General features: G+C 34.7%; 1 protein-coding gene across 6 annotated transcripts; it reads right to left on the reverse strand.

The window, feature by feature from the left end:
- Window positions 1–21581: 21581 nt before the first annotated feature.
- Window positions 21582–25285, reverse strand: LOC112288767 (uncharacterized). Of its 6 annotated transcripts, none has more exons than XR_016505368.1 (4): window positions 25271–25285; window positions 24702–24817; window positions 24297–24610; window positions 21582–24068 (listed from the first exon to the last, which is right to left on the reverse strand). XR_016505368.1 is itself a non-coding variant. In XM_090254049.1 (3 exons), coding segments are annotated over exons 1-3 (330 nt in total). In that variant the 5' UTR covers window positions 24843–24857; the 3' UTR covers window positions 21582–24067. The 6 variants fall into 6 exon arrangements, 4 of the variants coding, with proteins under 4 accessions (XP_090110175.1, XP_090110174.1, XP_024389077.1 ...); XR_002971673.3 differs by lacking the exons at window positions 24702–24817; window positions 25271–25285 and having other exon boundaries at window positions 21582–22793; window positions 22981–23445; window positions 23880–24068; window positions 24297–24631; XM_090254049.1 differs by lacking the exons at window positions 24702–24817; window positions 25271–25285 and adding an exon at window positions 24828–24857.
- Window positions 25286–27764: the final 2479 nt, after the last annotated feature.

Here is a 27764-nt window from a genome sequence, read left to right on the forward strand (position 1 = left end):
TTTGAACTAAGATCTCCTAAATTACAATAAGTTCCACACTGTTTCACCTATTAATTGTGTTACATCACGACAATGGAATAGATTGACATGGAACCGAAGCCTCCGTAATTGGTACCTCATTGGGGTACACAACCGATTCAAGTCTTATACTGAGTAAGAGGCCCATGTCAGGACCTGGATTGGATGTCTTTGTAATTGGGTCTAATTGGCCCTTTGCTTTAGGATCACTCAAATATTGAATTGGTCCCTTCTCCGTTTGTTGACTTCTTGTAACGACAGCTTGGACTACTTCTACCCGATGAACTGGTGAATCTTGAGGATCTTAATTTATCTCCTCCATTTTTCCTTAGCTTTGGATCTATTGATTTTGATTATTGAAATTGAATGGAGCATTATATTCCTGATAAGTATGTCCCAACTACTTGTAATTTATATATACTGACACATAATCATCATTAGCTCTAATATTATGACATTCACTGGCATAATGACCAATCTGTCTACAACGAAAACAACGAAGTGGTCTTCTTGCACCCCCATTTGACATATTAGGTGTCACCACCGGTATATACCTACTAGGTTTGTTCCATGTAGAGTTAGAAAATGATCCTAGTTGTCCCGTTGGTATGGAGGATATTTCGTTCGATGACGTCGATGGAGGATATTGTTGATACCTCTGCTACTTCTTCCTGTAGTTCTAGGGATTTGATGCAGACCCTTGATTAAAATTGGAACTTTGAAAATTATTGAATGTTCAATTTTGTCGATTAGATCGATTTCCATTCCATCCATACGTATTTTTCATTTGAACTTGATTGACTTTTGACTGAATTAGTGGGATCATGGTCTGATTACTGAATTGTTGTTGCCTTTGTAAATGCCACCAGTTTTGGGTAGGGTAGTTTCCTCTGCAAAATATACATTGATCATCCATTTGTCTAAGTGATGGACATTCCGTATCAAAATGACCTTGTTCCTTACAATTATTACATCATACATTAGGTCTCGTATTAGAAGATTTATGTCATTTCTCCTTGTCTTTAGCCAAATTCATGACCAATTCTTCCATCTTCTTTGTTAGATTTAATAACAAGGCTTCATTTGGATCTTTAACAGTCGCATTTGTAAACAACTGTGGTTGTTGATAGGTTGGTGATGTAAAATAAGATGTCATCATTATTAGCGCTATTACTTGGAGTCGTGTAGTATTAATTGGTTGTTGCAACATAACATTCTTCACATTGGAGGCAGCCATTTGTGGATAATTACCCATCGATACATTTGTCGGTTGTATTTGTTGGCTTCCTGAACTTGGAATCATTGTGGCTCCCACTATTAACAATTGGTCATAATGACATTCTTTCCACACCTTTGCTCGTACCAACGATACCTCTACCGTAGCTGATCGAGCATCTTTTACAAATATTTTTAATTTTGGTGGATGCAAACCGTTAATTAATATCGATAATATAAATGCATCTGGCATTTAATTATTTGACCATTTACGAAGTATATCCATGATTTGGCCATAATAAGACTCTACGGATTTCTTTGTAAACATCCTGCTATTCATAAAACTTTCTCGAAGCCGATCTTCAAATCCAATTAGTCTAAAATGGGTTAGAAAGGCATTCTTCAAGGCCTCCGAATTGTGAAATCTATCCATTGATTGCCGAATACACCATTCAAAAGCTGTATCTTTTAAAGTTGCTGGAAACTATCTCAATCAAATGTCTTCAGTTCTACCATTATTAGCCATGCAAGCTATCAAGAATTGAAATATATGGTGATCGAGATCAAAGCTTGGCCAACCACTAAAAATAGGTAATGGTGCCACACTTGTAGTTCGGTCTCCTATTGCTCCCATTTGTACTGCAATTGGTACTTCTGACACTCCCGCGGCCATTGGTGTTATCACTGGTCTCTTTATTATATGAATTTGAATTTTTCTTCTTTTTGTTTTTCTTGGACTTGTAATTCTTTTGTATCATTCCTGTAGGCTATTTCTTATGTGTAATCGCTCCTGTCTTTTTTTTTCTTGTCGATTAATTCTTTGATAATCCTTCCCTCCATGACTATTATTCATAATCTTCCATTCTTCTTTACAAAATCAATACTGTCTTGAATTATAACTTACATATTTGTGATCTCAAAACTAGTTCTTTTCACGTTCTCATTCAACATATAATTCCATCTCCCATACAATCAATTTCTAACATTTCATATTGTTATTATTTCCTCAGCAGCGACGCCAAAATGTTATTTTCATTGTATTCAAGCTTCAATATACCAAAGCAATTGAACTAATAGAGGTGGATTCGAACACGGAGAAAGATTGGTTGTATAAATTGGGTTTGTTAGTATCACAATTGACTATATTCTGGCTATCTAAAATCAAGTATCAAACTATAAAACACCGGGGCTTACAACTTCCATCTTAATTCAACCCATTATCCATTCTACGATTATCAATTCAACAATACTTCTTTATTCTTATTCGTTCATCCTTCACTTACTCTCTTTGTGGTTTATATATATTCAATTACTGATCTTCCGCTTACTTATTATATTCAATTTCTCAATTTACACCCTGAATTCAATATCTTCACTTAACACAACACAATTTGATAATCTCAATTCTTAAGGTCACAATTTTTTTTCAAAATGGTCAGTCTAAAGTCATATTCCACAATATTCTTATCATAGTTTCAATAATACTTCTCTCAATCACAATTCTTCATAAGTAAATAATAAAAGCAAAAAAAACAAAGAGGTAGCACCAAGCTTACTTCGGCTTATGATTCTCACAGTCTGGCCCCTCGACCTACAACTCTCACAGTCTAGCCCTTTAGCTTACGACTCTCACAATCTGGCACTCTAGACTAACTTCTTAGTATTAAAAAACTATCTATTATTCGTCAACAACAAAGAAACAAAAAGAAGTAGCACCAAGCTTGCCCCAACTTACTACTCTCACAATCTAGCCCCGATCTCCCTTTCCTCAATCTCTTTATCCTACCAAAAGATGGATCGTTGGGTAGCGGATTCAAAAGGTTATGACCTTTTGAATTCTTAACCATTTATTCTACTAATAATCTACTGTTACTAACTAAATTTCCTAACCATCAGTCTAATTATCAAGGTTATCAATAATCAACCAATAACTTACCACAAAATTTATTTACATATTCTACAAACCTTGAATATTTTATGTCAACACGTGTTTTGAATCGTCGCCAAGTCTGTTGAAATATGTCTTTGTCAAGATTCGAATTCAAGATCATTTGTCGATCAGAAAAACAACAAGGTTTGTCAAATGTACTCTCTAGATCTTACCTTGCACCTAAGGAAGGAGATGTTGCTTTCGATCAACAATGGACAATTCTCTTGAAGCCAGAGCATCTTCATCTTTGAGCAATAAAAACAATACTAATTATTGATTCAACTTTCATTAAGCAAGTTCAGTCAAGTATATCTTCTGATCCTCTTATTCATGATATTAAGAAAAATCTTTCAAAGTCTCATGATACTTCCAAGTTTAAATTCAAGAAGAATCTACTATATTTTGAGGGATGCCTATATGTTCCAGAAGGTGAAGCTTGATTACGTATTCTTTAAGCTTGTCATGACTTTTCAGTAGCATGATATTTTGGGTACAATAAAACTTTGGAACTAATATCTAGGGACTTTTGGTAGCTCCAAATGTGGAAAGCAGTCAAAGATTTTGTACAATCTTGTGATGTTTGCTCGAGATCAAAAACTCCTTGTCATCAACCTTACTAACTTCTTCAGCCATTATCCATTCCAGAACAACCATGGTCTTCTGTTTCTATGGATTTCATCACGAATCTTCCAATCTCAAGTTCTTATGATTCTATATTCATGATAGTAGATCATTTTATCAAGATGGCACATTTTGTACCATGTATAAAATCTATCACACGTGAAGAAATAGCTAAGCTCTTTCTTGATAATATCTATCACTATCATGGATTATCCAAGGATATTATATCAGATAGGAGAACTCAATTTGTATCAAGATTTTGATGGACTCTTTTCAAGATTCAAAAAGTAGATATAAGATTATCTTTGGCATTCTATCCTCAAATTGATGGACAAATGGAGCATGTTAATTAAGTTTTGGAGCAGTATTTAAGATGTACCATTAACTACCAATAAGATGATTGGACAACTCTTTTGCCATTGACAGAGTTTGCTTACAATAACACGATACATTCTTCTATAAAATAAACACCTTTCTTTGCCAATTATGGTTATCATCCACGACTTGATACTTTTGACTTTTCAAAAGCTGATAATCCTATGACAAAAGATTTGGCAAATCATTTATCAAAGCTACATACAACAATGAAGACGCAGTTACAAGAAGCTCAAGAACAATAAAAGATCAATGTGGATGTCTATAGAAAGAAATAACTACTATTCTACATGGATAATAAGGTATGGTTACTTTGTTACAATATGAAGACCACTCGTCCTGGTAATAAGTTGGACTATCGAAGGCTTGGACCATTTTCTATTTCTACATAAATCAATCTAGTGGCATATCGTTTACATCTATTGGAGTCAATGAAAATCCATCCAATATTCCACGTATCTCTTCTTGAACCATACAAGATAGTGGACATACCAAGAAGAAGACAAGCTCCACCTCTTCCTATAGAAGTGGACAATAATGAAGAGTTTGAAGTGGAAGAAGTCTTAGATTCAAGGAGGCGTCGAAATAAATTAGAATATCTTATCTATTGGCACGGATATGATATTAGTAAACGCACATAGGAGCCAATAAAAAATCTTACAAATGTAGCAAAGGCGGTGGAGGCTTTTCATCAATGACATCTATCAAAATCAAGATGAAAACCTTTCTTATAAAAGAAACAAGATCTAAGCAAGATAACATTCTACTTTCAATCTTTATTTGTAGGTTCTTTATAGTTGTGACACTAAGGAGATGGAGAACCAACAACCAGCACATTCGACTTAAGAGCCTTGATTTGCTGACCTGTCGGACGAGACATTATGATGTTACAACCTTCAAGATGACGCAATCAAGATGAAGATCTTCAAGAACGAGATGTTCTTCTTCAAATAGATGGCAAGATACAATACGTTTAGTATCACAACCTTTGGAAGGGACTCCCGATGTTTGGTGATTTTACTAGAGGTAGGAACAATTCCTGATGGTGTTTCAAATGTTTTATTCAAAACAAGTTATAAAAGTCTCAACAACAATGAAATAACTGGGTGGTCTTTCTGTCCTTGTATGAAATACTACCGATGGTTGAGAGGCCCTATCAATCATCTTCGAAGAGAACAAAGATCAGAGTATGTAGCGAATACAATTCATCGCATCATAGATTTCTTCAATATATGATGACCGCTCGTCGTAGAACTTGTCCCTAGAAGGGAGGGTAATGTCACAGACATATACATGTAAGCCAGTAATTACATGTATAAATAGGTAGAAGTAAGTAAAAGTAGATAAAAGTAAGTTAATTCTATAATATTTGCTATGAAAGCTTCCTAGAAGCTTCATAGATGCTGCTTTGACTTTATAGGTATCTTTAATTATCTTTTTGGATTAGAAATGTGGTCAACAAGTTGGCCATGTGCCACACATGTTGTTAGCTTGAAGACCAAGCTAACTATGTGGCTCACACATAGAAAAACTTGCCTTGTAAATCAAGGCATGTGTCCTACAAAGTCAATACATATTGAAGGTCCTATGGAACGTTGCCACATAGTCCCTAGATAGTATATATAGAGACAAGAGTGAAGCCTTTTTCACTCTTGTCAACTCCTTTCTTACTTTTAGACTAGTTTCAAGGGTCTCTAGTTTTCTTGGCTTTTGGCAATAGCCATTCCAGTTTCTTTCTTAATATATATATCAAGTTATTTCTATTTTGTCATCTTTCTTTGAAAGAAGCCTCACTTGTTTATTTTTTTTTATCATGTTCTTATCTTTGACACACTGCCTTTTACAACTATTGTGTAAAATTATATTTTACATTTTAAATATTGGATGTTTTTTGTGGCCAACAACCTTAATTTTTGCTAGTGTGTGTATGTATATAGAATTAAATAAAACAATAAGTTGCTATAATTGTGTACATAGTAAAAATATATTGAAGTAAAAAAATTTACCAATAATTTATGATATTTTTATTTGCACTAAATAAACATCCACACAATAAATACAATTAATTATTTTGATTGTAACATTTATTATGTAAGTTTTTTAGAACATTTTTTTAAAAAAAAAATATAATAAATGAATAACCTAAAACAAGTTTTTACATCTTATCTTAATATTTTAGATTTCTTTTACCCAAGTTTTAATTTTATTTATTTTTGTAAAATAAGTTGATTGATCAGCTATAGTTTGCAGTATATCCTACTCATAAACAATTCTTTCTTATAATTTTTTAAAAATCCATCTTAAGAACACTCTATTACTAAAACTTACATAGACATAATAGTCCCTCTCATCTGTACACTTCTCATTACAACTAACAACCAAACAAACTTATCATAAAAATAACTACAAAATTTTGAAAAAATATGTATCTATATATATATGTAAAGGTATGGTAGACATATACATCATGAACAACTTGATGAAACTACCGAAATATTCTGCAGGATTCGAAAGATTGTCAACAAAAATTTGTTGCAGTTCCGATCTCCTCTGAACAAGAAGTATATACTCATGTTACACAAAATGAAATATATGAAAAATGGTGCCAGTGGTTTTGCATTACTTTCCACCGTCTGCGCCGAACATCCAACCCGAGCTCCGGCATCCTACACATTCGTGTCAGTTACCGACATGGTCCAGTCCACATCGACACATCGTAGAGTCCAAGTCTATCTGCAATCGAGTCACGTTTCGAAGGTTTGAATCAGACGCTGCTAGTTTCGTGTTTCAGCGGTGGATCGTAATTCACTTCGAACTGAGCTTGAAGCTGGATCCTCGTCTGCACAGAATCGGTTCTAGTTGGGTTGTGTGGCTCTTGACGAGATTTGCTTGTGGTCTCTCTAGGTGTCAGAGTTGTGCTCAGAGGTGTAGACTAGCTGAAGGGAGTGGTCAAGTACTGAAATCGAAATCGGAGCAACATGGAAGAATTCCAGGCGATGTCGAGCAGGAGGGTTTTTTGCACATGCGCCGGTGTTTGTTAAGTTTCACGGCTGCAAACTCGATCGACAGACTAGATGGGTCAACGTGGGGTTGCAAGGACGCTAATCCTGCTCACTGGTTTTGAAACTGGATACACCGTTGTAGTGGAGAAACACGGTTTATGAATTCGAGCATCAGTGAAAAATTCATGGAGAGAGAGAAAGGGAGAGACAGGAGAGGAGCTGTGTTGGAGACATGGAGGTTGCATGGGAATTTAGCTGAATGAATCGAAAACTCTTGATGGCAGTACCTAATGAAAAGTAAGTTAATAAGGTGCACATTACGATGACTACATTGTGTCGACTGAGCCTTAATTTTGTAGTGTCCACGCAAATTAAACGCACTGATTTCTTTTGGTATGCCGATTGTGGCGAAATTAGCGAGGGAGGAAGTTGTCAATAGCAAGCCTGCGCAACGTCTGCAGGATTTCTACCTCTTTAGGTGTAAACCAGAATTGAAACGGGCCCTTCTTGGGGTAAGAGGCGTTGCCGGCTTCCATTTTGTACCACCGACGTCGCTGCCTTCAAGGGGTAGTAAAAATTGACCCCAATTGTCTGAACCACTACGGTGCATTCAGGCTAACCTGAGTTGATCCAGTCTTTTGCAAGAGGTGGTATCACAAGCGCTTGAAACAATTTCATAATGAACACGCAGGTCCTTGCTTTCTACTTCAAATTCTGGAGTTATTTTTATGTGTTGGTCCAAGACAGAATCTGCCGCAGGTGGTCGTGTTCGTGCTGGCAGGATGTTGTACAACTCATCGACCTTGAGTTAGCGGCAACGCAAGGATATCTCCCTTCGGTGACGGCAACCGACCTCGCACAGTCCCTTCCATCACTTGCAGTGCTTTTCAAGCGATGGACCCCGCCTCTCTCATACTTCAACCTGCACACCAAACCAGACACTGTGCACGTGTTTTACCTCATTTTGATGCTTCAGCATGGGTAAGATCACTCTCACAAACTAATAATCGTTCTTAGCGTTAGTTACCACTTCGATGTCGAAGATGCCAGACTTGCATGGACAAATATCTTGGTTTTTCGCCGTAACTGAAGAACTGATATAAAAGGGTAATATCAACATAATCAACATAATTTATATTTAATTCATGATGCTCTTTTGATTTTTGATATTTTGTATAATCTTATTTTTTAATAATATTATTTTTTATCAGAATTCATACATTTTTTAGATGATTTTTTTGTTTTTATTTATTTTTATTCAAGGCATCTTTCAATGTGAGTTTTAATATACTTTCTCACATATATTACTAAAGTATTTCAGTGTTATATATATATATATATATATATATATAATGTATTTTGGTGTACAAAGTAATATACTACATATTAGATACATCTAATAGATCTAATGCAATATTTGTAAAATATCTATTAGAGTTGTTAGAAATAATCATTTTTTATTTTTATTATAACGTTGGCTTTGTCCATCTTAATAGAAATCTGTACATGTCCAGTGTTGTAAAACAACTAAAAAAAATCACCCCAATATATGTTGCATTCGATTTCAACAAAAGTGATAAGATGGATATTAAACAAGTTGCCATCAATTTCTTTGAATGGGTGGTATCAATAGCCTCTTTTGATGAAGCTGGGTTAGAAATGATCATGGACATCACAGAAACACATACTTTCTTTGTATTAAAATTCCTACAAAACTCATCGTTTATAGTCAAAATTGGAACAACTTTGTTACTAGCCCATAACACTACTTTTCTACCTTGTCTTATTTAATATCATTATTCTTATTATCATTACTATTTTATTCGAGTATTGAAATTTTGCAGTGTTTGAGGAACGCTGATTGCGTTACAATTGTCTTTGGTTTTATCCTTTTATATGTTTTATCTCATTTTAATTCTTCTTATATGGCTGAAACCTATTAGGATTTCTTGGATACTTATAAAACACAACTTCATCTTTCATAGCCGAGTCTTTGATGTATTTTCAAACAAGACAACACATAATACAATAACATGAGGAATTTTTTACCTTCTATAGTGATTAATTGGTTTTTGTTAAAGAATTGTATGTAGAATAGTGGACGGCTTGATAGTTTAATTTTGATGAAGATGGATGACTGGTTACAGATACTAAATTGAAAAGGTCATATTTCAAACATTCTTCCTTTGTCTTGTAGCTTTTTTCCTATGTAGATTCTATCTATGTATGTTAGGACCATTATAGGAGTCACGTTGAAGTTATTCTAAGTATAGTTTTTATTGTTAAACTTCCTAAACTTGCTTATCTGGAATATATGTTGAATTTATAATTTGGTGAGTAGGTTGTTTCAAGAAATTATTTTTCTTGTGTTACATCCTAAGATGGCATTACCACCTCATTTATCTTTGAGGGCTTCTACAAAGTTGAAGTCTCCACCCATAATCTATTGAGCTTTTGGTAGTGGATAATTAACAATTTTCTACCATAATCTTGTCTGAGATCCTATTGGTTATAATCATATAGATTGAAGATTTTGAATCTCATATTCGATATTATATTAAAGATTACAAATTGTATCCATCTAGAAATGATGACACCATAATCTTGAATGTGTGGTGATATTATTGCACATATTAATATGGTTTTTTATTGGTAAGGATATTTTTTGTTCTCGTTACGTTCAAGCTTCAGTAGACCAAAGCAATTGAATTAATAGAGGTGGATTCAAACATGGGGAAAGACTAGTTATATGAATTGGGTCTGTTAGTATCACAATTGACTATATTCTGGCTATCTAAAATCAAGTATCAAACTACAAAACATCGGAGCTTACTACTTCTATCTTAATTCAACCTATAATCCATTCTACTATTATCAATTCAACAATATTTCTCTCAATCACAATTCTTCATAAGTAAATAATAAAGAAAATAAAGAAGTAGCACCAAGCTTACCCCGACTTATGACTCTCACAGTCTGTCTCTCGGCTTACAACTCTCGGTCTGGCTCTCATCTTACGACTCTCAGTCTGGCTCTCGATCTCTCTTTCCTCAACCTATTTATCCTACTAAAAAGATGATCCGTCGGCCAACGGATTCTAAAGGTTATGATTCTTTGAATTCTTAACCATTTATTTCACTAACAACCTACTGTTACCAACTAAACTGCCTAACCATCAGTCTAATTCTCAAGGTTGTCAATAACCAACCAGTAACTTACCACAAAGTTTACTTACCTATTCTACATAGCCCCACTCCTAATTGTGCAGTATCCTCGTAAACATTATTTAGCCTCAACTTATAAAGACGTAGGAGCGTTGGCTTCTTCAATCAATGGCGTTGGCTTATCACCCTTTGAATTCATGACCTTCTCCTCTTTACATCTTTGTCATCTGCCTCAGTGTTCGAGGATTTTCCATCCAAATGCACCGTCAGATCTTCATTCAAAAAATCTAATTCGCGTACCTGAGACTCACGTTGGGCAATTTAGTTGTCACACTCCTCTAACATCTTCTGCCATTCTTCTGTGAGTTTCAAAGGCATCTCTGAAGGTATTGATGCTGAAACTGGCATGTTGGTCTGCACTAAATTATTGGCCTCTTTTGTTAATGCGGCTAGTTTAGTCTACAACATCGCAACGTCTATCTGCAATTGTTCTTGCCATTCCTTCCAATCGATCATCATCCTTGCTTTCTTAGACACCATGTTCGCCATCTTCTCCTTAACCACAAAAGAAAATAGGATGCTTGTTAAGGGCATCCCTCCTACTTCTTACTATGGTCCAATTAATTAGGTCGACTCTCCCTTTTGTAATAGAAAACCTATTCCAGGTTTATGTATAATATAGTTTAAGCCAGTTGCCATTGATCCGTGTCGTAAATTTAGTATCCATAAAATCTTCCAATTGTACTAAACTATTTGGAAACCCTTCAATAACTCGATATGGCCCATGCCATCGAATTTAAAATTTTCTTAGAAAATTTTTAAATCGACTATCATAAAGAAGTACCAAATCATTTGGCATAAAAGCCTTTGGTCTAAGCTTACTATCATAATAAGTCTTCCTCCATTTTTGGATAGTTTCCATTATCATTAATGCATTGGCTCTAGTTTCATCTAATTTTTCCAATTCTTCTAAACGGTGTCGTAATGAATCTTGATCTCTCAATCTATTATCGATAGTAATTCGTAAACTTTGGACTTTCAATTCAATAAGTAATATTGCTTCCTGGCCATAAACCATTTGGAAAGGAGTAGTATTGGTAGTAACTTTATACACAGTATGGTATGCCCGTAAAGCTGCGAATAACTTAGTGTTCCAATCTGTTCCTGCTTCTGAAACTATTTTTGTTAAGATTTTACATAAATTTCCATTAATCTTTTCTACTTGTCTATTGGCTCTAGGATGATACGGTGTAATCTTACAATATTTTATGTCATATTTAGCCGTGAGTGCTTTGATTGTACTATTGATAAAATGAGTTCCTCGATCATTACCCAATTCTCGAGGACAACCGAACCATGTAATAATATTTTCATACAAAAAGGTTGCTACTGTACTTGCACTATCGGTTTTTGTAGCTACGACTTCAGTCCACTTTGTTACGTAATCTGTTGCTACCAATATATACCATTTTTGTCCATTTCTTGAGGCTGGTGCAATTGGTCCCACAAAATCAATTCTCCATTTTTCAAAAGGCGCTTGAGCCAGAATTGGTACCAATGGCATTGCTAAAGTTCCAATAGGTCGACTCATTCTCTGACATTGGATTACAATGACAGACGAATTGGTGGACATTTGCAAACATTGTTGGCCACCAATAACCAGCCTATAAAGCTTTATGAGCCGTGTTGTCCCTCGAAAAATGTCCACCACAACTATCCAAGTGGCAACCTTCCAATATAGTATGCACTTCAGTGTGATAAATAGAGTGTTATAAAAGTCCATCCTTGCCTTGTTTATATAAAGCTTCACCAATCATCGTATAAGGTACACATTTTAATATTAAGCGGCGTTTAAGTTTTTCATTAAAATTAGGTGGGAAGGTTTGAAATGTCAAGTATTGAATTATTTTACTATACTCTAGAGTAATTACATCTATCGCAAACAGTTCCGCATCGGGTAGTGCATCGTTAATGGGTTTATTACCCAATATATTGAATAATCGAGATAAATGGTCCGCATTGGAATGTGATTTTCCTGGTCTTACCTGAATAGTAAAGTCAAATTCCTGCAAGAGTAGAATCCATCATACAATATGACCACTCAATTGAGGCTTATTAATCATATATTTTAAAGCATCATGGTGGACATGGAAAATAAATTTATAACCAAGAAGATAAGGCAAAACTTTCGTATGGAATAAATTATCCTCAATGCTTCTCTTTCGATTGTTGTATAATTTCTTTCAGCTGCTACCAATTGACGACTTGCATAATAAATAGGCTGATCAAAACCTCGATCATCTTTCTGGCTTAGCACAGAACCAATCGCAATATTAGATGCATCCACATAAACTTGGAATGGTTTTGTCCAACAAGGTGCCACCAATATTGGTGCAGAAACCAATTTCTGTTTCAATGTTTCGAATGCAATTGTACATTTCTTTGTCCAAAATGGACTGGTCCCATCGGTTGGTGGTTTCTTTAAGAGATTTGTTAAGGAAAGGCATATAACTACGAATAGATAGATAAATCGTCGATAATAACTGACATGGCCGACAAATGTTCAAACACCCGTAATAGTGTCTAGCTGCTTTAATTCTACTATAATCTTTAGTTTATCTGGATCTATAGCAATGCCTACCATCAAAACTATATGATCCAACAGTTTACCAGAAGGCACACCAAATTAATACTTTTCTAAATTTAAAGAAATTCCATATTTGGCACATTGATTCAAATATTGACTTAGACATTCTAAATGCCTGACTCTTGTACTAAATGTACAGAAATCATCTAGAAATATTTCCATTAAAATTCGTAGATAATCTTAGAACACTTGCATCATTACCCTTTGAAATGTAGTTGGTGCATTACAAAGTCCAAATGGCATAACCTTATAGGCAAAGGTCCCCCAATCTATAATAAAAGTAGTTTTTAACTAGTCTTCTTTTGCAATCTTAACTTGATTATAACCAGAGAATCCATCAGGAAATGAATAATATTCATGTCCAACGACAACATCCAATATACTATCTGTGAATGGTAAAAGAAAATAATCTTTCTTGGTAGCCGCATTTAATTTTCGAAAATCTTGGCAGATGTAAATTTTTCCATTCTTTTTCGATACTATAACAATTAGTGAAACCCATTCACTGAAAAGAACTAGATAGATAAATCCAACCTCTAAGAGTTTACCCAGTTCTTCTTTTATCATAAATTAGTATTTTAGATTAAGTCAATATTGTCTTTGACGTATTGCTGTAGCATTCTCCTCCAATATAATTCAATGCTCACAAACTTCAGCTGAAATTCTTTTCAAATCCACATACGACCATGCAAAAATAATTCTATGTGTTAAAAAGTAATCCACCCAAATTTCTTTCTCTTTGCCTTTTATACCGTTGTCGTACTATAAATGCTTACAGGATGTAAAAATTAGCTAAAACATATTATATGTTAATAAATTTAAATGTATGTTAGAGTGGCTAGTAGATTAAATTAAAAGGAGTTGGAATAAGAAACTTTACTTTGTTTCTTTATTTCTTTTGATTTTGACATTAATATATATATATATATATATAGGACCTAAATGTTTAGTATGAAACCTTAGGGAAAGGTGGAAACCTAAGGATGAAAATCTAAACTAGTAGGAAGCTAATTGGGAGGGATGGAAGCAAGGCATGGTCGGATGAAGGCAAGGAATGGGGAACTTCATCCCTATTAGTCGAATACCATGCCCAATGGGCTTTGAGGAGGCTGCCGGCGACCTTAAGAAGGGTTTCGGTGACTTCAAAGGGAGCATTCGGAGATTAGAAGCTAAGGTTGTAAAGTTAAGGATTTGGAGAACAATTTATGTACAAAAATTAGAGGATTTGGAATTAGGGTGAAAAAGTTGTAACCGTTTGAAGTTAAGGTGTTTATTTAAGACATACTATTACTCTTTTGAGAGTATGAGGAGTTTTACAGCAGCTTTTGAAGATCGAAAGGTGCGACTGGAACGACGATTTCAAGGCCTACATCTTTTATAAAAGAATTATTGCTTTTGGAGTTTATATGGAGGAGTTTTAAGGAGTTGAAGGCGACGCTTTCAAATCAAAAGCAGTAAGTAAGCGGGTTTGTTTGTAGTAATGGTTGGAGCCATAACTTGAGTTTTCAGACGAATTTTTGGCTCAAAATTTTTGGAAAATGTAAAATTTTGTGTTAAAAAGCTATACATACAAATTTCGTGGCATTTGAGCTTATATTTTGTGAGATATGAAGAAAATTGCAAGTGGATGTATAAAGACAAGGGTTTGAAGCGACTATTAGGGATTACAAGATATCTCAAGATCTACAATGAATTTGCGGTTGAAAATTGTTGTAGAAGTTAATAAGAATACATCAGTACCTCATGTAAAATTTGAGTTTGTTTGGACGGTCGGATTAAGAGATATGATTTTTTGAAGTTCGAGAAAATCTCCACATAAGAATAAACAAGGATTTAGAAGATTTTATCATATTTTGGAAGTTGTGGATTACTTGAGGATTGTGTATTTGGTGTAATTACTCAAAAAGAGAAAAATTATATATAAACTTAGGGCTTCCCTTATTTTTAAGCTTGATTGAATAATTAGTGACAGCCAGAAGCCCAGCGTTTTCTTGAGGCAAACTCTCTCTACCCCAACACCATCGTAAATCTGAATGATTTGAGAAGCCTCGAATGTACATAAATTAATGGGTTGACATCGTAGAATTTTAGGAGTCCTTGAACTGATGTTCTGCTCAATTCCAAAATCTTTCATAAAATCCGACACATTAAAACTTTCCAACTCCAAATCCATAGCACTAATGTAATAAATATTTTGTCTATTCATTCAATATGCAATCATATGATCAGAATCGTCAATAACATCTTGAGGAACTAACGACTCTCCTGGTCCCCTACACTGGTAGTTCATTCTAGTGTGCTTGACAACTTGCCTTGTATCAGCATAAATTTGGTTAGGTGTACCAATTTCTCCTTCAATAGACTCATCTTCACAATCCGACATGAATTCTGAACTGGCCAATTGAGTTTCTCTGTGATATTTGACAAGGTACATTTGAAGCACAATTTTATCATTACCTTTCTCAATTGTCAATATACCATGGCCCTAGTCATTTCGAGCTTTAGCTTGATACAACCACGATCGCCCCAATAAAATTAGGTATGACAATATAGAGCTTTGCAATCAAAAAATAATATAATCAATTTTGTAGATAATTTCCGCAATTATTGTATCAATACTTCGTAAAATATCCATAAGTTTAACTCGACTAGAGTCAGCCATTCTCAAAACCACTGTAGTAGCCAATAAGTGATCCAAACCCAACTCCTCCATTGTAGTGGCATTCATAAGATTTACATTAGATCCTCTGTCTACTTGTACTTTCCGATAGTAACATTACATCAATTGAGACATCAATCATAGGTGCACCCGGATCGAGATTCAAACTTACTTCTCAGATTTCTTTATTTCGAGATCTACGACGAATTATTGAGGAATTCAAGATAATTTGGCACTCAGGTGCTACCGCCAATAGTTGCTTCATAGAGATCGTGGGCTGTATGGTATCCAAATCTTATAGAATATCATATGGTTCTTTATTAGTGGTAATTTCCAATGTGCGTTTCTTCTTCCTAGTCTTAGACACTGACGCAGGTAAATTGATTTTTTCTATATTGGAAATTAGTAGAGCTATTGGAACTGAATTTGATGGAGCCTATAAAATCGGTTCTTTCAACGGGTCAGATTGTTCTCCCAATTGAGCTGATATTAGTTCCTTGGAATTCACGCCTCTTAGAGGATCTTTCAACGGAAAGGACATTTTCCAAAATTGTGTAGAGAATGGAACAGATTGACATGGAATCGAAGCCTCCGTAATTGGTACCTCATTAGAGTGCACAATCGATTCAGGTCTTATACTGAGTAAGGGGCCCATGTCAAGACCTAGATTAGATGTCTCCGTAATTGAGTCTAATTGATCCTTTGCTTCAGGATCATCCAAATCTTGAATTGGTCTTTTCTTCATTTGTTGATTTTTTGTAAGGACAGCTTGGACTACTTCTACCCGATGAACTGGTGAATCTTGGGGATCTTGATTTATCTCCTCTATTTTTTCTTGGCTTTGGATCTATTGATTTTGATTATTAAAATTAAACAGAGCATTATATTGTTGATAAGTATGTCTCGACTACTTACAATTTGCATATACTTGCATATAATCGTCATTGGCTCTGGAATTATGACATTCACTGGCGTAATGACCAATCTTTCTGCAACGAAAACAACGAAGTGGTCTTCTTGCATCCCCATCCGACATATTAGGTGTCTCCACCGATATATATCTACTAGGCTTATTCCATATAGAGTTAGAAAATGATCCTAGTTATCCCGTTGGTACGTAGGATATTTGATTCCATGATGTCGATGGAGCATATTGCTGATACCTTTGCTGCTCCTTCCCGTAGTTCTGGGGATTTGATGCAAACCTCTAATTAAAATTGGAACTTTAAAAAATATTGAATGTTCAATTTTGTCACTTAGATCGATTTCCATTCCATCCATACGTATTTCTCGTTTAAACTTGATTGACTTCACACTGAGTCGATGGAATCATGGTCTGATTACTGAATTGTTGTTGCCTTTGTAAATGCCACCAGTTTTGGGTAGGATAGTTTCCTCTGCAAAATATACATTGATCATCCATTTGTCTAAGTGATGGACATTCCGTATCAAAATGACCTTGTTCCTTACAATTATTACATCATACATTAGGTCTCGTATTAGAAGATTTATGTCATTTCTCCTTGTCTTTAGCTAAATTCATGACCAATTCTTCCATCTTCTTTGTTAGATTTAATAACAAGGCTTCATTTGGATCTTTAACAGTCGCATTTGTAAACAACTGTGGTTGTTGATAGGTTGGTGATGTAAAATAAGATGTCATCATTATTAGCGCTATTACTTGGAGTCGTGTAGTATTAATTGGTTGTTGCAACATAACATTCTTCACATTGGAGGCAGCCATTTGTGGATAATTACCCATCGATACATTTGTCGGTTGTATTTGTTGGCTTCCTGAACTTGGAATCATTGTGGCTCCCACTATTAACAATTGGTCATAATGACATTCTTTCCACACCTTTGCTCGTACCAACGATACCTCTACCGTAGCTGATCGAGCATCTTTTACAAATATTTTTAATTTTGGTGGATGCAAACCGTTAATTAATATCGATAATATAAATGCATCTGGCATTTAATTATTTGACCATTTACGAAGTATATCCATGATTTGGCCATAATAAGACTCTACGGATTTCTTTGTAAACATCCTGCTATTCATAAAACTTTCTTGAAGCCGATCTTCAAATCCAATTAGTCTAAAATGGGTTAGGAAGGCATTCTTCAAGGCCTCCGAATTGTGAAATCTATCCATTGATTGCCGAATACACCATTCAAAAGCTGTATCTTTTAAAGTTGCTGGAAACTATCTCAATCAAATGTCTTCAGTTCTACCATTATTAGCCATGCAAGCTATCAAGAATTGAAATATATGGTGATCGAGATCAAAGCTTGGCCAACCACTAAAAATAGGTAATGGTGCCACACTTGTAGTTCGGTCTCCTATTGCTCCCATTTGTACTGCAATTGGTACTTCTGACACTCCCGCGGCCATTGGTGTTATCACTGGTCTCTTTATTATATGAATTTGAATTTTTCTTCTTTTTGTTTTTCTTGGACTTGTAATTCTTTTGTATCATTCCTGTAGGCTATTTCTTATGTGTAATCGCTCCTGTCTTTTTTTTTCTTGTCGATTAATTCTTTGATAATCCTTCCCTCCATGACTATTATTCATAATCTTCCATTCTTCTTTACAAAATCAATACTGTCTTGAATTATAACTTACATATTTGTGATCTCAAAACTAGTTCTTTTCACGTTCTCATTCAACATATAATTCCATCTTCCATACAATCAATTTTTAACATTTCATATTGTTATTATTTCCTCAGCAGCGATGCCAAAATGTTGTTTTCATTGTATTCAAGCTTCAATATACCAAAGCAATTGAATTAATAGAGGTGGGTTCGAACACGGAGAAAGATTGGTTGTATAAATTGGGTTTGTTAGTGTCACAATTGACTATATTTTGGCTATCTAAAATCAAGTATCAAACTATAAAACACCGGGGCTTACAACTTCCGTCTTAATTCAACCCATTATCCATTCTACGATTATCAATTCAATAATACTTCTCTCAATCACAATTCTTTATAAGCAAATAATAAAGAAAACAAAGAAGTAGCATCAAACTTATCCCGGCTTACGACCCTCACAGTCTGGCTCGTGGCTTACGACTCTCAGTCAAGCTCTCGGCTTACGACTCTTAGTCTCGCTATCAGCTTACGACTCTTAGTTTGGCTCTCGATCTCTCTTTCCTCAACCTATTTATCCTACCAAAAAAATGATCCGTCGGCCATCAGATTCCAAAGGTTATGATCCTTTGAATTCTTAATTATTTATTCCACTAAGAACCTACTGTTACCAACTAAACTACCTAACCATCAGTCTACTTCTCAGTATATCTTAGAAAGATACCTTAACTTTGAATGGCTATAACTTCATCATCCTAACTCCAAAATCTCTAAAATTTATACACAAATTGTAATCCAAATCCTAAACCTTGTAACCTCATATTTTTTATTCTCAAATGCTACTTTTGAAGTTGGCAAAACTCGGGTTATGGTTGCAAACAACTTCCTGAATGCCTACTAGGCATGGCCTTCAATCAATAGGGATAAAGATCTTTACGTTTTTCCTTCATCTATCCATATCTTGCTTTCATACTTCCAAATAAATTTCTTAGAGGTTTGGATCTTCATCTTTGAGCCGTAATCTTCTCTTTAAATTTTATACTAAATATCTAAGTCTTATAAAATTTAAACACTATAATCAACATAAGTAAACTTTAAAATAAATTTTCTTACATCAATTCTCTTAAAATTAACCTACTAACCACTCTATTGTACATCAATATTTATAAATATATTATATGATTTAATTAATTTTTACATATAATAAATAATTATAATACAATAGCACTTGATTGATTGAATGTGCATAAAATTTTGTGTTAATTTATTGATATAATTGAGAGATGTTTGGTTTTTAGTAAAAAAAACCTATTAGAAGTTGATAGTTTGGAGTTGAGTAGGATTTCTATGATATTTGAAGATCTATTAATTAGAAAAAAAATAAAATTTAGCATAGTACCGGAAGACTTAGACATCAAGTTATATATTAATTTTAAATTTGAGCTAATAATTAGAAAAATAGAAACCGCTAGTAGAACATCTATATCATCTTTCAAATTGATAGCTAAGTGACATTAGTGTGGTTTTATAGACGTTTTTTTCACAATTTGTGAGTTGGATTGAACTAAATTTTTATGAGCATATATAAGACTTACAGTAGTATTTGTATAAATTTTTTTATTCTAAGTAGACAATCAAAGTACGAATTATAGCTTGCTATAGCTCATTGACTAGAATTAGGGCTTACAAAGAGAAATCAAAAATATCTAATTATGAAAGTAGTAACGTAGTTGGAGTTTGTCTATGGTTGAAGTTATTAAAAAGAGTGTTTTTGAGTACTTTGTATTAGCTTTAAGCACTTTTGAATTAAAATATACATTGCATTCTTCTTATATAGCTGAAATCTATTAGGATTTCTTGGATACTTGTAAAACACAACTTCACCTTCTATAGCCAAATCTCTAGTGCATTCTCAAATAAGACAATACATAATATAATAATGTGAGGAATTTTTGACCTTTTATAGTGATTAATTGGTTTTTGTTAAAGAATTGTATGTGGAATAGTGGACAACTTGATAGTTTAATTTTGATGAAGATGGATGACTGGTCATAGATACCAAATTGAAAATAGTCATATTTCAAACATTCTTCTTCTATCTTGTAGCTTTTTTCCTATGTAGATTCTATCTATGTATGTTAGGACCATTCTAGGAGTCACGCTGTAGTTATTCTAAGTATAATTTTTATTGTTAATCTTCCTAAACTTGCTTATGTGGAATATATGTTGAACTTGTAATTTGGTAAGTAGGTTGTTTCAAGAAATTATTTTTCTTGTGTTACATCCTAAGATGGCATTACCACCTTATTTATCTTCGAGGGATTCTACAAAGTTGAAGTCCCCACTTATAATCTATTGAGCATTTGAAAGTGGATGATTGATAATTTTCTACCATAATCTTGTCTGAGATCCTATTGGTTATAATCATATAGATTGAAGATTTTGAATCTCATATTGGATATTGTATAAAAGGTTACAAATTATATCCATCTAGAAATGATGACACCATAATCTTGAATGTGTGGTGATATTATTGCACATATTAATATGGTTTTTTATTGGTAAGGGTATTGTTGAGTACTAACTAAATTGCTGCATTCCATAATAAGAAGCCTTTCATGAAGTCCAACTAAGTTGATTTCTCTAGACAATCATTTTCTAAGAATCTATGTTCCTATAGTAGAGCTATAGTAGGTTTAGGGTGTAGGTTTAACATCAAGTTCCAAAGTTCTATACATTTTTGTATGCATACTAGACTTTTTCCAAGACACTAGACATTAAATGAGGCCAATGTTAGGCCATCATTCATGAAGTATGATTGAGTAGTCATTCCCTTATTTTTGTTCTAAGTGGTCTTATGGGGTTGGATAGGCGATTGTTATGAGCTCCTTTTTCTTCATAGAATCTAAGATATTTTTCCAATTTTCTTGTGGTATAGCTTTATTTTGATCCAATATCAAATTGGAGCTGTTGCCAACAAAAAAATAGGAAGAATTACCACCAGAAGTTGTACTTATGCTTCATTGTTGTTATTTGTTTGTCATAGGGAATAATGACTGTCCATGAGCAGAGTGGTTTGTTGTTGTGCATATTCCAATCTACTATCCAATGTGTGTCATTCCATTGGTGTAATGGATTGGATCTATTGTTTTTATTGATAATTTGTGTTTGTAGCTTCTACATGATATAATTAACAAAGTGGATATTTTGAAGGGTGAATAGCGGTTACCTCACCGATAGTGCTGAAGGCTTCCTTGAATAGCTACGTCTAAGGCCTCACAAATGTACCCAGCTTGAAAAATTTGTTGGATTTGGATCATAGTTGGTATCCGGATCAAAATCAGCGCACCGTAATGTAAACATAATATCTTGGTTGTTGAACTTGTATTGTCTATTAAGAGTTTGTGTTCTGCCCTGTTCACTGGTGAATTGAATCTCAGTAACCGCCTCCCAACATAGTGGTTGCCTTTGGTGGTTCCGGGGTTGCTGTGGTTCCTATCGTTACAAAATCGATTCCGTACGCCTGAAGGAGAGTTTCGACGTCCGATTTCATCTATGACACTAGCCGCTCTAGTTCACTGTCTACGGAGCATTGATGTATTAATCCTAGTCGTGGGTTTGATTGTATAAAGTCTTCCCCAATGTCCCACTTTGACTGAATGTATTCTCTGAGCTTCTCCAGGGTGTGAAGAACAAGCTCCTCGACCTTCCGTCTCAACGTTGCGCACTGGTTTGTGTGGTCGATTTGGTCCGTTGTTGGATGCCCAGAATCTTGTGTTTGGTCCATGGTTTCGATGTCGGTGCCCTGCATGGGGTCGTGCTGGTGATCCCTTGTGGTCTTGCGTCCCCTTTAATACTCATAATATTGTGTGTATCCCTCGTCAAGTCCTTCAGATGTGGGAGTATTGGAGGCGTTGTATTATCCGTCTTTTGTTCAAGTGAAGTCGGTCTGGATGCCCCCGTGTCTCCAGGTTGGAAGGGTAAGAGCTCAAAGCTCCCTTTGGACCTTCTTTCCTTTGAATCGAGACTGGCGAAACATTCCAAACTCTCTTGCATTTCAGATAGAGTGTCAAGGGAAGGATTACTTACCTGAGAGGTCAATGTTGTTGTGGTCGCAGGTGGCTCTTTCTCGTGTCTTTCGGTGTTGTCAGCTGTCACCCTGTTTCTCCACGTCTCTCAATGCACTAGTGTCTAGCTACGCTGAGTTTTGCTGTTGTAGGAGTTGGAAATCCTAGAACGCTCTAACTCTGCCGGTTACCTTACTCGCACAATAGTTGGGTGTGCCAAGAAATTCGGGTCTACAATTCGTGTGTCCAATCTATCTGCAAATTGTTGCGAAGTTTCTCCGACTGTAGCAAGCGATCGTGCTATGAAATCTCTCAACAATCAAACATTCCGATATTTGTGGATCACTAGGGTGCGGCTCCGGATTTCACGGATACCGCCGTATCGCTGCTCTGCTCTCCTACCGCTCTACCATCTGAGCTACATCCCCTGATGTGCTACAGTGAAAACATATAAAAAACTTATACTTTGATGAGAATGGGGGCGTCGTGAATACTCGTGACCTTGTAAAAAACACACGGCAAGAGTTTCAGGAGTTGAATACCCCCCAAATCTAATAAAGGATTCAGAGGTTACGCCAACTTCCGTGCACTATGAGCACGAAGGCATTGTAACCACAATTAGAGCTTCCATATCTGATTCCTGCATGCTGAACAAGACTTCACAATAAATGGGCCAAATGTTTAGTACCGACACCAAGTGTTTCTTGTGAGCTCCAAAGCACCATGGCAGAGTGTTGATTGAATGCTTCACAAAAAGGTTCAAAGCTCCCACTGCTCAAAATTGGTCTCTGAGAGGACGTCTACAACAAAATCTCGTGGCATATCAACACTGAAATATTGCAAGATGTTCAAGAATGGACCGAGTCCTGAAGAAAATTGCAAAACAAATCAAAGAGTTATCGTTTCTCTGCTATGGCTCGTGCTCGGGCTACGCAAGCTTCTGTGACATGGCTACCAGGCAAGAGCAACAAGGGATCGGTCCCAAGCTCTCGTCTGCAGGCAGATTGGAGCGTCTCCCACTGGCTTGCATCTCCGAGATACTTCTCGCTCAAGCTCCAGAGAGTGTCACCCTCCTCAACCCTGCCCCATCTCTCCTTCTGCGTCCACACAGCCTGTCTAGATTCCGATCCCACTGCTCTCATTCCCTCCTTCTCTGTTCCCGGTCCCATGTGACGGCTTTCTGCCATGTCAGTGTAGTACTATAGAAGAACCAATTTCGCAGCTAAAAGTGCATGTGCAAAAAAAAGTCCGGAAAAGAGGTTAAGAGACCAACGATTCAGGCACCTGTTACAATTGTGTACTGTCAAGAAACAAGAACTTCCTCTACGCTCATTAAAGAATGTAAAAGTAAAATCACTCTGAGTTGAAAGAAACGAGGACTTTCACGGTGACTCTAACGAAGAATGAAAATAGTAGTGCCAATCTGGGTTCAAGAAATGGCCGGGTTCCGTACTTGATTCACCGATTATGATGAAAAGATTTAAGAAAACTCTAAACCTCAATAATCTTAGCGATCGTGGACAAACGCTCCCGCTCCCTTGACGTGAAGAGAAGTGCAACATCAAAATCGAGGAATTAAAATATCACCTGCAGTTTCTTTTACAACCCCTTTCGCATCTCCTGTTGCATTTCGCACTGCCCTGACAGACGAGCCAACCACTGATGGAGCATCCGAATCCTTGCTCCCTTGTTGCCCCATGGCTCCCGCCCCTCTGCGTCTCTGGGCCGATTTGCTTCTCGTCTCTTACCTGTCCCTAAACCAACGCCCTACTCCCTCTTTTCGCAATCAAGAACATGCCAACAGATAACAACCGATACCACAAGACCACGTCAGAAACACCTTCGCACCAGTTCCATAACCTGCAAGAATCTCAAGAAACACGGAAACAAAGACTAGATTGAATGCAACGAGGAGGCGGACACAAGAAAAACGAGATTTGACACCAACTTCGCAGAAAGCTCTATGTCTGAAAAACAGTTGAAGAAGTCTGCGAAGAATAGCACCAGATTGAAGAGGATCTCCAGGGCAGGGAAAATGTCTCGCGAGGACGCTGATCGATCCACCAAAAAGACGAGACGGAGACGAACTGAGACGATGCGGCACTCAAATCAGCGATGAAGATGGCTTTCGCAGTGACAAAAATGGGGCGCGCTGGGTAAAAATGACGTTGCGACTGAGGGCGCGAAGGCGATGCGATTGTGAGGAAACAGAGATCACCCAACACCCAGAAACGGGGTTCGGACCCAAATTCCCCGCAAATCACACGCCAATCGAGCGACGACGACTCTGTTTTTGCTGTCCCTCCAGCCCTAATTCTCTGAAACACGGCAATTTGTGAAATTAGGGTTTCTCTACTTCACCTTTTAACAAATAAAAAAAAATTAGTTGTTTTTGGTGGGTTATGTTACTGTTGTTCTGGTGGCCGAATAGGATTGTTTGTGCACAAATTTGATGTTGTTAGGACAAATTTGATTTGTTGTGTTTGTTTTCATGGATTGATGTTGTATTTGGTTTATGTGATTATCTGATAATACCAAAATTTGAAACATCGGAACATTGGCTTAATTTCATTTCTTTCAAAATCCTGATATGAGATTTTGTGGAATTTGTTAAGTGAAAATGGATTGAATTTTATTTCTTTCTAAATTAAGATATTTTACACTTTAATTTTGAATTGTTGTTTATTGTTAATTTGTGTAAAAAATGTAACTTGAATTAAAAAAATCTTGTATGGGATTATCTTCTTTATTGAAATAAAAAAAAGTGTATGTCTATATGCAAGAAAACTTCATGCCACAAACTAGTTTTATATTATGCAATGATGAAGTGCTTTGTCACAATGTGTACATTTTGTTTTATTTCTTTTTATTTTTTCTCCCAAAAAAGAGATTAAGTAGATTCAATAATAATCTACTACCAATGCAATAATTGATGCAATTCTCTTTAGAAGTTGCAAGCCCAATCCACAATGTTAAACCTTGATATCTTGTAGATATTAAGTAGAGAAGAATTTGAGCTTGTCATCCAAAATTCTCTCTTGCATTCATTAAGTAGAATTGCGGCAACATCCACACACTATGAAATTACAATAGTGACCTTTGATAAATCCTAACACCTTGTCCTATTGGAGATTGGCTAAAATTGGTACTTGTACCATTGTTCTACTAAACTCCTATTCTTATGCTATTGTAGCAACATGGTATGTTGAAATATTGATCAAAATGTAAAAAAAAAATCTTTGGAAATAAATGGGTTTTAAGATATGTGTTGAGTTTAAGCACTTTATTTTATGATGATCAAGGAATGACAAAATAATTGTAGGTGAGTATTTATATTGAGGACAATGACCAACAAAGTAGCAACAAAACTTTCAAATGAGAAAAAAAAAAAAAAAAAAAAACAAAACAAAACAAAAAACAAAAAACAAAAAAATAGAATATCTGATAATTTTTGGATTTTTTTGAAACAAAATATTTTATTTGTAAGGCTGCAACCTCGTGTTAATCACAATAAACCAGATGTATCAATATTTTTTTCATTAACTGAGCATTTTTTTCATTGGCATAGATCAATTTTGCTGAAATCCAAATTTTGATAATATCATAAGAGACGGCTTTTAATTGAATCTTTGAAGATAATTGTGAAGGTCTTGAATTAATATTGGCCCTTGTATAGAGAGGATATAATTAGTAGCTAAAAATAAAGACATCTAATTGTATTAAGTAATGTTTATATTTCAATATTAAAGATTAGTGAATCAATTAGAAGAACTAATGCTTGTTATTAATATTTTTAGCTAGTTCAAATGGTGGCTTAGAGTAGAAGTGTTAAAGACAAGAATTCAAAAAAAAATACATAAACAAGTGAAAAATAAATTAAAGAGAGATGACAAATTAAAAAATTAAAAAAAATAATAAAAAAAAAAAATAATAAGAAACTAGAATGGCTATTGCGAAAGATTAAGAAGCTAGGGACTCTTGAAACTAAATTGGAAGCAAGAAAAGAGTTGACAAGAGTAAAGAAGGCTTCACTCTTGCCTTCATATATACTATCTACATAAGAGCTACATGGCGACATTCTATAGGACCTCTAATACGTGTTCAATTTGCAAGAGATGTGTCTAACTTGCAAGACAAGTTTCATATATGTGTGCCACGTAATTAGCTTGTTTCACAAGCTATTAACATATATGATACATGGCTATTTATTTGCCAAGTTTTTAACCTATCAATCACCTTTAGACATGTTTAAAGATAAAGATTACATATTGATTTTCAAATACAATGGATTATAACTTGTGAAAAGATTACATATTGATTTTCAAATACAATGGATTATAACTTGTCTATGCTCCCTCAAAAATGAGCTAGATTAGAAGAATTTTTATATTAGAGAGGCTCCACTACTACAAGAAGGAGTCATTCGAGTGAACATCTATATCAAATTAAAATCCATTCTCAAGAATATATTTATATAAGAGATTGATTCAGATTAATGACGATTAAGATAGATAATATTAAGATTTGGAATAGAAGTAAGTGTAGCTTTGATGAAGTTTAGAATTAAATGAATTTTAAATTTGGATAAACTTAGGTTAGAATGTTAAATTATAATATAAGTAATTATTACAATTAATTAGATTAAGTTCTTGAATGAATTAGAATAAACTACTAATTATTGGGAATTTATTCTATCTTATACCAATTGTCATTCTTTACAACAAAGTCAATTGCTTGATTGAATGTTTAAGAATCATATAAATTTAGCATCAATTTTTTCACTTCATATTATAATTCATGAAAAATTAATTATGCAACATCATTTGACTTGATATTAGTCGCAAGTTATCAAAATTATAAAGAATATACTTTTATTGATTGTTTATATTATTAGAAATTTCAAATCTTATAGGTTGGAATAAGAATTATATCATGTTTTTCTTACATGGATCAAAATTTGGCCAAAAAAGCCTCAAAATTATCTAAAATTAGATCATATCATTAAAAAAAATATAAAACTATAATAAAATATAATTCAAAAATAGTATTTTTATAAACTTGACTAATAATCCTAAAATTAGATAACTTTGAAGTTGAATTTTAATAATTGATTTAAACTTATTGATGAATTTTGAAAACTTTGATCTTGTGCCATCAAACTTCTTAAAGAAGATAACTTTTGATTCTTTAATACTTGAACAATATTCTACTATAGGAGAAATAACATTATTTTGGATAGATGTTGAAGTAGCTCTAATTATCACAATATCTTTGTTTCTAATTAATCTTTTTATTCTTTGTGGTCATAAATTGAATTAATACATTGCAAGCATTAACTCTCTCATTTGCTTTTGTATTTGTGCCATTGTATTCTTCATTTTAACAAGCTCTATTATGATAATACAATAGAAAAAAAGATATCTGATATTATTTAAGAAAAATAGAAGAGAAGACTTGAAAACAAAAAAAATT

Source organism: Physcomitrium patens, chromosome 11 (genome assembly GCF_059467195.1).
Source record: "Physcomitrium patens ecotype Gransden chromosome 11, ASM5946719v1, whole genome shotgun sequence".
Lineage (NCBI taxonomy): Eukaryota > Viridiplantae > Streptophyta > Bryopsida > Funariales > Funariaceae > Physcomitrium > Physcomitrium patens.